General features: G+C 42.9%; 1 protein-coding gene across 1 annotated transcript in view; it reads right to left on the bottom strand.

Moving 5' to 3' along the window:
- Positions 1-14,567, bottom strand: part of NEK7 (NIMA related kinase 7) — a 1,336,142-nt gene that overhangs the window by 967,738 nt on the left and 353,837 nt on the right. Inside the window, exon 3 of the mRNA XM_044080252.1 lies at positions 4,263-4,403. Coding sequence (XP_043936187.1) covers positions 4,263-4,403 — 141 coding nt within the window. The remainder of the gene's footprint in view (positions 1-4,262; positions 4,404-14,567) is intronic.

Genomic DNA, 14,567 nt, shown 5'->3' with positions numbered 1-14,567 from the left:
GCAAACGAGATCTGGGGGTTTTGGTGTGGTGCATCCTAGGATACAGGGTTGGCCCAGCCAATGAGAGACTTTGTGCTTGTTATAGCGGCCGAGCCCATCAGTAATGAATGTAGGCAAGATAGGATCACATTACATCTAACTTTTGAAGAGTTAAAGAAGGAAACCCTACTCTACCTGCCTGGAGCTCAGAGATCATGTCTTGCCGAAGCCGCTGCAAACTAGATCTGGGGGTTGGAAGGAGGTTGCAGTGTAGTATGGCTAAGGGGGAGGAGCTTGGAGCTCGGATTTTAGCTTGGAAAGCTGCCAGCTCGGCTCCATGTCGGATCCAAAACCCACAGGTTGATGATCAAATGAAGTTAACTACTTCATATAATTGCCTTAAATAAATAATCCTTGTGGGGGGAAAAAATCAAACCACTCTTTCTGTGGATCCCTGGTAACAGGAGGAGCAGAAGGAGGGGCAGGCTTGGTCATCTGCTTCTTTTTCCAAGGAGTTTCAGCCTGAAGAAAATTAGGAGAACCAAACCCTGACGTACCTCAATAAAGGTACTTGCAACTTCCTGCAAGACTTAAATTTCAGGAATAATCACCTGTCCTTCGGAAATAATGAGCTGCAATTCCTATCCTTGCCAGCCAAACAGCAGTCTGACTGGTCAAACTGGACATGTTAAGAAGCTACGCCTTACTGGCCTTCAATGGAGTCTCAACAGCAGGAGCAAGTGGAACCCTGGGTACTCTAAGCATTCAACAAGAACCACAGCAGAGATGTCTGGGTCAGACAAGACAGTAGATGTTTCACGCTTTAACTTCTTACACTTTCCCCCCTGCTGCTGAGGGATGCCAGACTGGGAAGATTTGGAGGTCATCCTACCCCATATGCAAGCAGCTTTAGTCTTTGATTTTCTAAATAAAGCTTAAGAGGAGATAAATGGTTCCTAAGACTTTGGAGAAAAAAAGACAGATGGAGCACTCTACAACTGTGACTGGATCATAAGCAAAATAAGCATTTAGTACGACTGTCCCTGCATGGACTCCGCCTCCTATAGTCATATTTTCTCTCCTAGGCAATATGAAAAAATTTCAAATTTAGTGCGAAAAAAATATTATCAAACAGGATGTGAAAAAATCAAATTTCTTAGGGGAGGAAAAAAAAAGGATGTTTCCCCAAATGGGAGATACTTATCATCCGAAATTAATCTAAACTGGCACAAACCATGCAGTTGACAGGCTGAAGTGTAAGTGAAAACTCACTGTTCGGGCTGGCAGCAAGAAAGTTCTAAGGTATTTTCATGCCCACACATCCCCTTACATACTGCACTGCATATGTTATAGGCATGGCGCAACAGGAAGGCGCACAATCTTTGGTCTGCTGGCCAGACGTACAGTATTCTTTGCAGGATACTTCCCAAAGGTTATTTATGCTGCAATATTAATAAAGGAAGTACATCTGTGTGACATAAAACATCTCTCACACAATCAAAGTTACAACTAAAAACATGTGTAGGGTGCACTGGTGAACTTCCAAGACCCCTCCAATATCCAAGGCAAAGAGAAAAGGCTAACACATTGTTCCATGGAAATGACAAAACCCACACAGCTCATGAACAAGACAATGTCTCCTTTTCAGCACCCTGAAAGACTTTTCCAGGAAAGTTAGATAGTATGGTCCCTCTATAATTAGAACATACCTATCCCTGTCACTTTTCTTTTTTAAAGGAGGCCATCATCCCACTTTGTCAATGCACAATTACTGCCCCTGGCCTCTTCTCAATATTAAAAAGGTGCATTAACTGACACTTCAACAATATCCAGCATCTTCAACATTTCCAGACAGATCGTATCAACTCCTGCAGCCCTGGCACCTCAGAACTGTTTAACTGTTACATGGACCTTATCTACACAAATGGATATAACCTCTCCACTTGCTTCTTTTCAAACACAACAGGTTAGCTGGGTTTAGGAGTTCTCAGACAATAACTCCAGTCAAGGTCAGTGTCCCACCACTTTATCACACCCTTCTATTGGAACCTTTAGGAGGCTATCTGACAGTCATTCTTCATGGCCTCGCTAAACTCATCTGGTAACTGACAGAGACGCTGCCTTGTCTGTTGGCACTCTGAGTTAACTATAGGGACCCCCACTGCTAGCATGGAATGAAAGCCCTTTTTATTTAACCTACAGCTTCTTTCACTGTTAATGTTCACTGATAGCCAACTAACCAGCATGACAAGCCTTGACTACCTTTTGGTCCCAGTTCCTTGCCAGTGGCTCAACTACTGAGGTCATGAACAGATTCCATTTCTGACTGCCTATTCCCAAATTCCCCTGCTATATAAGAAAAGTATTTCTCCCAGTGGGGGGTTAAAATCATCCTGAAAAAAAAAAGAAAAAAAAAACCTGCCTATTGGTGATGCCAAGACACCATCACCACAAATTTGTGCTTCCACAATCTATCTAGCTGCTACCATCTAGTGGTGATCAACTGACAGCTCAGCACCTCTCTTGACTGAACTGTCCAGAATGTTACGCCCCAGGGTCTGGTAAACTACAAAGTCAGTCAGGAATCTTTGGTCTAAGTTGTGCTGGTATGAAGAAAGTTCAAAAACAAGAGGAGCATTACAGACCATTCAGAACATGTACAGAATCCAATAACTCACCACACAGACTCAAATCAGGCAAGCCTTGTCTCTCAATCATTCCACTTCAGTTATCTCCATCCCTGCCTTGACATGCACTGCAGTTTCTCAACAGGACTACAAAGTGAGTAGGTGACACCCTGTCAAGCATCAGCTCACTACTTTCAAGAAATAAATGTTTTCAGAATAAGTGCTAGGTCCACAAGCTCAAAATTTTCCTCTCTACAATTTGCAGCCACACTAAGGTGAATCCTTTTATCTAATGGTACCAAATCCAACTGTAATTTTTTTGTTCTAATCATAACCTCAAGCAGGCCTCCCTGGAGGTACGCCAGGGCAGGATCGAGACCAAATAAAATCTGATCTGGTTTGAGAGCCATTGTTGTACACAGAAGACCAGCTATATGTGGCTGGTACTTTTCAACTTCCCACACAAGCTCTGACTTTTCCACTTAGCAGTGGCATGGCAATCTGTTTCCACAAGAGCCAACTTCAATCATCAAGGTTTACACTATTGCAATCTATTCAGTGTGTCACTTGGCTAGCATTTTACTTGATCTCTCCATCCACTCACCTTTACCTTGCAAGTAATGAGCTCACAACATGAAGTATGTGGGCCACTGATGAGGGCTTAGCTCAACCAAGCAGCCTCCACATGACCGTCTTCATGGGTCATTTATGTACAGGAAGGCACATGATCAAAGGAAAGACACAGCGGGTTCAAACATCAGAATATGCACACAGCGTTTTCACCTCACAGCAAGAGGTTCTCCGGTTCGATCTTCGGCTAGGGTGCCTTCTGTGCGGAGTCTGCATGTCCTCCCTGTGGTCGCGTGGGTTTCCTCCAGGTGCTCCAGTTTCCTTCCACATCCCAAAGACATGCTGTAGGTGGATTGGACACACTAAATTGGCCCTAGGCGTAGCGTAAGTGCGTGCGTATGTGTCCCTTCCGTGGAAGGTTGGGCGCCGGGCTGGCAACTCGACACCGTAAAACTCTATTGCCAATCATGAGCGGACAGGTGATCCGCTGTGGCGACCCCTAACCAGGAAAAGCTGAAAGAAAATGAAGGTGATATAGGAAGGGTTAGGATCAGAAAATGGAAAGGCCCTCATGGCTGCCTTAATGAAGGTGGTGCCCCATTCAGCTCTTGCCCTGATAATGGGGAAATAAATGGGCATGGTTATATCAAGAGCCTTCAAGGATATCAAGCCTGCAGCCACAAAAACAGCGGATAAAAACTTAGTTCCATTCCCAGATTACAATAACAAAAAAATACACTGTTTAATGCATTACTAATTAAAATACTTTCCTCCTTTTAGCTTATACTTTTTTCATTTCTGTTGTCTACTAGTAAACAAAAGTAATATTACATACAAAATGGGGTTCCTATAATGCCATACCTATATTTACAGCAACAATATCTTTGCCTTCACAGCTTTGTATCAAAATCACACCAAAACAGAAAACTGTATGTAAATACCTCAACACGTGCAAATGCAAATTCACAGTTATAATTAGTAAAGTATACCATGTGTACACCTTTCACACACTCACAGTTCTCACTTTCAGATAATTTACATTTTTCACAAGTCATACATGTCTAAATATTAAAGGTATTTTCTTACCTGCACCATTTGAAGGGCAACTGCCACATTGTCAAGAAGACATTTTGCTCTGTAAACTTCACTAAATTGTCCACGACCAATTTTTTTCTCTATCTGGAAATTAGCTAATGCATTGTAACCCATTTCTGGTCGTAGCGGCTTCTGCAATTACAAAGAAACAACATTTAACAAACAATACTGTATGTGTATCTGATCCACAGAACATTTTGAAGACATAACCCTTTTAACAACACTCCAATGAGAAAAATATAGAAAACAAACATGGACTTCAAAAAAATAATAAACTTGCTGACACTCGAGATATACTCTCTTTAATATGGTCAGACATCCTGAAGTATATCCAACCAGACATGGATATGGATGCTTATCAAAAAAACAGAGTGCGCTTTAACAGTACGACAGGGGGAACAGATGCATCTTGATACCAAAGTGAAAATTCTTACATTTACAGCACAAATGTTTGAAAAATATCCCATTTAGAAACAGAAATTACAACTGTGTGAGGTATTCATACAACCAAACTGTTTCAAAGTATTCAGAATTAGCCTGATTGAGTTATAAAACTCACTCTTTAGGCAGTCTCTGACTATCTGGTTAGGGAATAAAGCCCTCTCTGTAGGCAGCTTCTGTCTAAATTTTTTTTCTCTTTAAGCATTTATTTGATGCAGCCCTGGAAGACGGCACGGTAGACTGCATGCTTAACAAGCTCCAAGGGCTGAAAACTTCCATATTCTAAAGCCAAGCTCCGGGAAAACAGAAAATGATATGTCAATCGCTCCCCAGCATCAAGAGAGAAATCAAGAAGCTTCCTCTCCCAAGGAAATGCACCACACTAACATGGTGCTTAGCAGCAGTTTACACCAATAAATCCAGTCAAAGAAAGATCTCTAGGTGGACAGACATAAAAGTTTCATACTTAACAATGACAGCTCCCTAGGAAATAAATCATCCTCAATAACCAAAAGGATTAAGCCTGTGGGTAACAGAACTGTTCTCCCACACCAAACACACTCAGGCTACAACACCTTCCCCTTTTATCCTAAGACGTACCATGCTAGTTCCCCTCCAAGATACAAGGCAGACATACTACAGTTAAAGCAAAGGTACAGTATCCAAGGAAACTGCACCAATACAGAGAAGGAGGGAGGGAAAGGCAGTTATTGAAGATGGCTTCATTCCTACAGCTCTGTCATTACTGTAATTAGACAAGTTTTGTATATGAAAGAAATGGGGCCATACACATTAACATCTAGGGCAGCATTCCAAGCTTTTCTACTAGGAAGCCCTATGCAGATATGCCTTCCGACATGCTGGCTCCAAAGAAAGATCTGGACCTAGAGGGTATATCCAACTTATAATTTTACCAGAAGTATTCTGAGGCCCAACAGCCACCACAAACAGACTGAATTCCTGAAGAAAGCTGAAGAGGAAGCCGTGGCTCAGTGAGTACTGTGTAAACCCGGCATCTGCATGCCAATTGATTTATAACAAAATGGATGTAAAAAGAAGTCACCTGGAAAGCATGGCTTTAGAAACTTTTGCACCCAAGGATTTGGGTATTAAAGGAAACTAAGAGCTGAGGTCCTTTCCCGATGGCCTTTGTACTACTCAGATAAAAACAAGGCTGTCTGTGGACATCAAGACAGTGCAACAGATATGCCTCATGACTAGCATACTAATGGGAAAAAGATATGCAAACGGATGGCCTGAGACAAAACTTATAGAGTCCACCACTGACAAACAGTCTGGCAACTGGCACAGAGGGTTAAATTTGTGAGCTGTAATTCCTGTGATATAGGGTTTGATTCCCTCAGCCATCCTTTGTCTAAAGTGTGACCTTCAGAAAATCACTTAATCAGGCGATGCTTAGTGATAACTTGGAATTCAGGCTAGGCTCTTCCAGGATCCCCTGGACTACAAGCCTACTGACTACCTATTAACTACCTATAAATCGTGGGTGTGAAAGTTAACTATACCCCCATAAGAAACCAAGTAAGGTGACTCAAAACATGGATCCTGGAAGACAATTGTTGAAAAAAAAATTCTACCAAGAAATAAACTTAAGGCCTGCTGAAGAGGCTGGCTTGAAAGAAACATGTGTACATCTCTCCAAGACAAAAACAGAAGTCCTGGGAAAACTGTGTCAGGCTCTGTAATCCTTCATGGAAGTCAGGAAAGCAACAGCATGGCCTCTATGAAAGCGTACAGTGATGAATGAGTGGACTTTAAAGCAGCAGAAACAAACCTGACTCAAAGTCCAGCACAGTATTCCAGTACATCCAGGATTGGAGAAGAAAAGAGATCCAAACCTTTAGTCTGAGCCCACACTAAAAAAGAACAGAGACCCACTCTACTGCTGGGCTTCTGGGAAACAGAAATAGAAATTACATTGTCTGGAAAGGAAGTATCATAAGCAACCATGTCAAGAGATGCAGGAGGTGAATGTCCAGATGGGATAAACACATCTTCACTGACATCAAAGTAGCATCCCCAGCAACTACTGCAGTAGATGACTGAACTTGTCCTGTAGGGGCCAAAACAGGGCTGTGAGGATAAGTTTGGCTCCCAAAAAGTCTTTCCCTCAAAATGAAATACATAATCAAAGGAAATGGGAGAACCATACACAGAAACATCAGGAATCACAGATGTTCAAGTTAGTTACAAGATGAGGGAGAAAAAAATCTCATGTTGGAGAGGATGCATAAGCCACAACAGGTTTATACCCACCTGTGTGTGAGTCTCTAAGCCAACAAACTGTGCAGGCAGAGCATCTGCTCAACCTGTCTACCAAAAAACTGAACTCGTCCTACCACCAAGAATATAGACTGCCACAAGAAACACTCATTGTCCTTTTCCAAAGCTTCACAGCCTCCTTGCTTTGCTTACCTGCAAATAAATGACATACTGAATATCTGGATGGGGAGAAGCTCAAAAAGCAAGTATATCCAGAAAGACACAAAACTTTAGAGGCACTGTCTTCATCTCCAGTACGCTAATGTGAAGAGAGAGCTCCTCAGATAACCACACTCCTTGGAATGTCTACCAGATGCAGTATCCCACACCCTCCCTAAGGCTGATGCATACGTGGTAATCTTTACCAGAACTGGGCGAACAGGGTGGAGTGGACTGCCCAATGAAAGACTGAGGACATTGCATTTCAGAGAGATACTGCATGCTTGATAAAAGTGGATCTCATGTTCCATTACCTATGACCACTGAATCCAGAGGTTTCACTGGGGACACTGAAGCATTTGTGTGTGTGTGTGTCTTTCGGCTTTTCCCGGTTAGGGGTCGCCACAGCGGAACTCCGGTCCGCTAATGATTGGCAGTAGAGTTTTATGTGCTGGCTTGCCGGGCCTAACGCACAACCTTCAACAAAGGAACGCCCATTCACGCATGTCGTCACACAGTAGACGCTCTGAGAATCGAACGGGCAACGTCTAACTGTGAGGCGACAACGCTACCGCAGTACCACCACCGCAGTACACTGAAGCATTTGTAGAATCCTTAAATATCAAGCCAAGCAGACCATGGTAACATAGCAACCTGAAAATGGTTCATCTCCCAGGCCCATGCTTACACTTATCAAGGGTAGCAGAACTTATCAGAGATTTAGGATGCATGGTTAGGCTTAAAAAGGGCCATTTTGGTCATTAGCCTAGTAAACACCTATGAACCTATGGGGATAACTGCTGCCTTGAGGTCCAGGCCTTTCTGAAGTTGTTCTGTCACAATAAAGAATGAAAGCGCTTAATATTAATACCCTTGGTTTTCATCTTCTTTGGTACAGTCTGTGCAGAACGTTTGTCTGTTTTTCAGTCTTTTTTTTTTTTTTGTTCCGACATACCTTTGTTGAGTTATATTACTGAATAAAGATACTTTTATAAGTATCTTTAATAAGGACTTCAGGAGGGATATTATAGTACAGTTGTGTACCTACCATAAATGTAGATGTTCGAGTGTATTAACTGTTGCAGTCATTACCATTGGGTTATCCTGCTGGCAGGCTACCCGCAGTCGGCCCGAGTTCCAAAGTCTAGGTCTGGCGTCGGTTGCTGTCGCCTCCTCCCTCACATCAGAGTGCAACGGGTATAAAAGATGCAGCCGACGGCATTTTCTTCAGTTTTTCTTGCCCAAGATGTCAAGTGCCCCTAAAATGGTAGGCTAAATTATGACAATAAGCATGCATATACAAAAATCAACTTTTCCTTCATCTACAAGCAAATACACCACATAGGTTGTAAAGAATAGAGCAGTACAGAAGTCCCAGCAAGGTAAAAAGGGGGATGGTGGGAGGGTAACCTGGACTGCAACAGTGAATACACTCGAACATCTACATTTATGGTAGGTACACAACTGTACTATGTTCATCGTGTTTCACTGTTGCAGTCATTACCATTGGGTTGAATCCCAAAGCTAAGGCTGGGAGGCTGGTGCTAAATAGGATTAGGAGAGGCTATCAGGCCCTGCAGAACTACAGTGGCAAAGCCTGCCCTGGACTTAGAGTAGAGAGGTAAGTGATAGTGCTTTGTAAAAGTATGCACTGAACTCCAAGTTGCAGCCTCTATGATGTCTTTGGTTGGTACTCCTCTGAGGAAGGCTGCTGCTCTGTTTCAATGTGGCCTAATGCCCTTAGGCACTGATTTGCCATGCTGTGAATAGCAGAAACGAATGCAGTGGCCTATCCACTTTGAAAGTGTCTGTTTTGAGATAGGCTTTCCTTGTGATCCTGCAGCATATGCTACTAGAAGTTGTTCTGTCTTTCTGAAAGCTTTAGTTCTGTCCAAGTAGAAGCGTAGCTGCCTGTGAATGTCCAAAGAATGCAGAAGTCTCTCACCCTTATTCTGTGGGTTTGGATAAAAAGTAGGCAAATGAATTGTTTGGTTAAGGGCCACAGTGGACAGCACCTTAAGCATAAATGTAGGGTTTATCCTTAGAGAAACCCTGTCAGGATGGAAAATAATAAAAGGTTCCACAGCCATGAGTGCCTGTAACTCTGAGACTTGTCTAGCAGAGGTAATTGCTAGGAACAGAGCTGTTTTCCAGGATAAGAATTTTATATCAGCTGCAGAGGCTGGCTCAAACAGAGGCAGTGTGAGTTTTTCCAAGACATAGTTGAGGTCCCATGCAGGTACTGGTGCTCTCCTTGGAGGTCTTATGTTTTTGGCCCATCTGAGGTACTGCCTTAGTAATGGATGTGAAAAAATAGGTGGCTCTGTATTGTAATGAGCTAAAATGGCAGAGGTATGAATTTTAATTGATGAAAAGGAAAGGCCTTTATCCAGCAACTCAGTTAAGTATTGCAAAAGCTGAGGAATATTTGGAACAGTCATGTCAATACCTTGTGCCTGGTTCCAAGCACAGAATATCTTCCATTTTTCTGCATAAGATTTTCTGGTGCTAGGCCTCTGGGCCTCCAAAATAACATCCATCACTGCTTTAGAGAGAGGTGTGTCTTAAGTGGCTACATTATTCGCCATGCTGCCAGGTTTAAGGTCCTGAGTTGGCTGTGCAGTATCATACTGTATTGTTGGGTCAATAAGTGAGGAATTTGAGGTAATGTCCAAGCTGGGCATTGAGACAAGCTCTTTAGGATTGGGTACCAGTGCTGGCGGGGCCAGTCTGGGACAATCAGTATAATTTTTGGTTTCTCTTGTCTGACCTTGAGGAGTACCTTGGGGAGGAGAGGCAGAGGAGGAAAGGCATATACTGTTAGGTTTTTCCAGCTGAAAGATAGAGCATCCACTTTCCATGCTTGCTTGTGATAAGTCATTGTGCAGAATGTCTGTAGTTGGCAGTTGTGAGGGGAGGCAAATAGGTCTATGTCCGGGCACCCCCAGTTCCTTGTTATCATGCTGAAGACTTGTGGATCCAATTTCCACTTGTGGTGATCCATAATGTTTCTGCTTAGTTCGTCTGCCTGAGTATTTATTCTTCCTGGCAGTAATTGTGCATGCAGATGTACATGGTAAGTCAGTGCTGTGTCCCACAAGTTCATGGCTAGTCTGCAGAAGGGGTAGGAATGCATGCCCCCCTGCTTGTTTATGTACCACATGACTGTAGTATTGTCCTGGATGAAGTATATCCTTGAAGGCTGTCAGGGCATTCTGAACAGCTAGCATCTCTTTTTGATTGATATGTAGATGCATTTGACTTGCGGACCATGTGCCCTGAATACATCCTCCTGCCATATGGCCCCCCAGGCATAATCTGATGCATCTGTTGTCAATGTTTGCCTGGCTGTGGGTAAGGTGAATGGCTGTCCCGTGTTGAGTTGACAGGCTTTTGCCCACCATCAAAACTCCTGTTGCAGGCAGGGAATGAGGGTAATTATTGTTTCCAGGCTGTGACAATGTTGAGTCCAAACACTTTTTAGATACCACTGAAGTTTCCTCATATGCAGTCTTGCATATGGAATTAGTAGTATGCAGGATGCCATGAAGCCCAAAGCCTGCAGAATTTTTCTTGCAGATAACTGGGTCTTTGTTGCCAACATTTTGAAATAAGCAGTCAGTTCTGTGTTTGTCTGGCATGAGATAAGCCATCTGGGCAGTTGTATTTAAGCTTGCACCCAGGAATATCATCTCTTGAGAGGGTACGAGTTTTGATTTCTTTTCGTTTACTGTGTACCCTAGACCTGTTAGCAATATTTTTACAAATGCCAGATGCTGTAGTAGGATGTCCTTGTTCTCTGCTTGAATAAGGCAGTCGTCCAAGTAAGGGTATATTTGTATTAATCTTTGTCTGCAGAATGCAATTACTGGTGCCAGGCATTTTGTGAAGACCCTGGGTGCAGTAGATAAGCCAAAGGGCAGTGCAGAGAATTGGTAGTGCATTGAGTCAGCTATAAATCTGACGTATCTTCTGCATGATTATCTGACTGGGACATGTAGGTATGCCTCTTTTAGGTCTAAAGTCACAAGCCAAGCTTTCTTGCCCAGCATGGGCAGAAGCTGCTGCAGAGTTAACATTTTGAATTTTGGAATATCCAGGTATGTGTTTAGGATAGACAGGTCCAGTATTGGTCTCCAGGCTTTGTCCTTTCTGGGTACCAACAATAGCCTTGAGTAAAATCATTGTCCCTGCTCTTGCTGTGGTACTTGCTTATTGGCTCTCATGTCCATGAGAGATCAAACTTGTTTTTGTGCCTCTGCCCATTGATTGCGTAGCAGGTCTGGAATACTGTTTGGCCTTGGCAGGGTGTGAAAGTGGAACCTGTAGTCTTGAGATACGATATTTAAGACCTATTTGTCCTGGGTGATCATGTGCCAATTTTGTGAAAAAAGTGATAGTTTTCCCCCCAAAGAAGCTGCCAGAAGATAAGTGCTTGGTGCTGGCAGGGGGAAGTCATTGAGACTGTTTCCTGTATGGCTGTGATTTTTCCGCTCCACTTTTGGAGGTAGAAGCACCACATTGTTTAGGCCTGTATGAGCCTTGGGGCTGTGATCTGCCTCTGGGGAGTCTGTATCTGCCTCTTTGTGGCCTGTCTGACACTGGAAAGGACCAATTCTTTGTAGGCCAGTTCCTGCTAAATCTGGGAGGCTGTACCTGTAAGAAATCCTTCAATGTTTGCATAGATTTAGCTTTGTCCTCCATTTTCTTGAACACCTCTTCTGCTTTAACACCAAACAACGTATCATGTTGTAATGGAGCATCTAATAGTTTTGCTTTAACATGATCGGGCAGATTCTGTTCTTTTAACCAAGCATGCCTCCTAATGACAGAACCTGTAACTGCGGCCCTGCAGGAGGCCTCTGGAGAATCAAACCCACATTGCAAAGTATGCTTTCCCACTTGTTCAGCTGCATGCAATAAATCCTGCATTTCTTTGTTTTCTGCACATTCTGAATTTGCCAACATTTTCCGTTTAAGCAGTGACATAAGATATTGCTGATATTTAAGCATATGAAACTGACAATTTAAAGCTCTTACAACCAAGGTAGCAGAAGTATATATCTTTTCTCCCATCTGTCCAGGGCCCTTGAATCCCTATCAGAGGGGATAGGGTTTTTTGCAGTGGAAACCTTGACACCCATGGGACCCTGAGAAATAGTTTCTGGGTCAGCAGCAGGGATTTTGTAAAGAAATTTATGTGAATCAGGAAGCCTGTATTATCGGTCTGGCTTAACAGGAGCTGGTGGTAAAGAGTCAGAAGACAGACCGGACTCTGAAAATACATCATCTACAATGTCTAAAACAGGAGGAATAGCAAGGGGCCTGTGCTGAGGTAATAAAAGGAAGTCTCTGGATTCTTGGATTCTGAGTAATCTTGGCTCTCCCAGTGGAAATGCTCCCTCATAGTATGTAGGATCCCCACAAAAGAATAATCCTCAGGAGGAGAGGCTGAAGGGATAGATTCTTCAGCATCAGAATCCTCATAGGGAGGAAGGGAATATTCCTGTTCAGAAGAGGAATCAGAGGAAATGGAAACCTGATCTGAAGATTCATATTCTATGTCTTGCCTAGGCCTCTTATCAGGAGGGGGATGGCAACCCCTGATCAAAGTAATTAGGCTTTCAGACATTTTAAGCATCTGTTTTGTAGGCATTGATGCCTGTTCAGGAGAATGCTGTACTTGTTTCTTTGCCTTTAGAGCTGCTTTAGTCTTTGCCTTTGAAGCTGAAGTTGGTTTTACATATAAACTGTGTAGGTCTGAAAACACCCTCAGAAGCCGATGCCTGCTCAGCGGCTCCGGACCCATCTGAGGGAACAGTTTCTGAGTGTCCAATACCTTGAGCTTCCAGTGGCCTAGTCGGTTCCATGTGGGAGTCGGAAGCAGCCTGTGGCTTTGAGGTAGCGGGCGTCAGGGGCTGCGAAAGCACCTCACTGAGAACCGGCGACAGGCCCAACAGAAGCCTCGTCGTCGGTTTTGGACCTCAGATGCCTGTCCTCTTCTTTTTCTTTGCGCTTTTTCTAAACTCCGGTAGTAGTCTGTTCCGATGGCATTATATAATTGAATCTTCTGCCAAAGTAATGAAATGCAAAATCGTACCGACGCTTAATAGTGTGTTGGTTAAATCTAGCACAAAACCAAAAACTAGCAACGTCGTGGTCAGGGCCTAGGCAAGGAATACAGTAAGAATGAAAATCCTTATGAGGTATTTGCTTCCCACAAGAAATACAATTATTAACTTTTTCTGACATTGGTCTGGAGCAAGAAGAAAGTTTCCCCAACTGGGTACTTAGCTTTAATGAAGACTTCGGATCTAAAATTCGAATTTGAAAATCTCAGGAGTCGGCTGATCGGCACTTGCGAACTGCTTTTGCTTCGGCACCGTGCGGCAAGAAAGACTGAAGAAAATGGCGTCGGCTGCACCTTTTATACCCCTGGCGCACTGACGTCAGGGAGGAGGCGACAGCAACAGATGCCGGACCTAGACTTTGGAACTCGGGCCGACTGCGGGTAATGGTAATGACTGCAACAGTGAAACACGATGAACATCAGGGACAAAGGAAAAGCTAAGTACTTACACTAATTGCTAGAGGAACTCCAACAGTGATAGAAGAGGAAAAAATATAACTGCTGCTAAGGAGTTTAAGAAAATTGGGGGAGGAATAATCAGCTTTCAGCAGGGAACATTACTTACAGGTGGGGGACTGGAACTTAATTTGTAATACTGAAGATGTATCTAGGGGACCTATAAGGGAAAATATAACAAAAAGAGGGTAGATTTCTGATGAAATTTATGACAGTATTTCTTATGGAAGATGTGAATTCAGTAGTAGGAACTTGGAGGAGAATTTACATATTATTCCCCAAGGTACAATAACTGAGCTAGACTAGACATAAATTACATTTCACAGGAACATGTGCATTTAATTGAAAGCTTCGGCACACATACAATAACTATTTCAGATTGTGGGCCAATAACAACCAAGATAAAATTACAATGTCATGAAATAAAAATGAGACACTGGCACTTCCCCCACCTACCTGTAAAAAAGTGAGGAACTTAAGGAATGGGTAGTGGAAATTATTCTAGAGTTATTGGAGAAGATGGACATTTCTTCAGAAGTTATTGCTAGTGAGTGGGAGAAAATAAAAGTAGAATTTCAAAAAAGGGTAGAAATAAAAGAAACAGAGATATAGTTTGACATAAAAGAAAAAGAGATATGGTTAATAAGTAACAAGAATTATTTTGAGTGGCTGACAAAAGTTAAAGTGTCGCAGGACAAGGGGAATGTTAACAGAACACGAGAAGGAGCAACTGCAGAGTGCTAAAGAGAAAATAAGTGAGTATTTGGATAATATGCATGAGTTTAGAAATATTACTGTAAAGCAACTGTTTTTTGATAACTCCACAA

Source organism: Protopterus annectens, chromosome 8.part0 (genome assembly GCF_019279795.1).
Source record: "Protopterus annectens isolate FY-2018-M chromosome 8.part0, PAN1.0, whole genome shotgun sequence".
NCBI lineage: Eukaryota > Metazoa > Chordata > Ceratodontiformes > Protopteridae > Protopterus > Protopterus annectens.
This window is presented reverse-complemented; position numbering and strand designations above follow the sequence as displayed.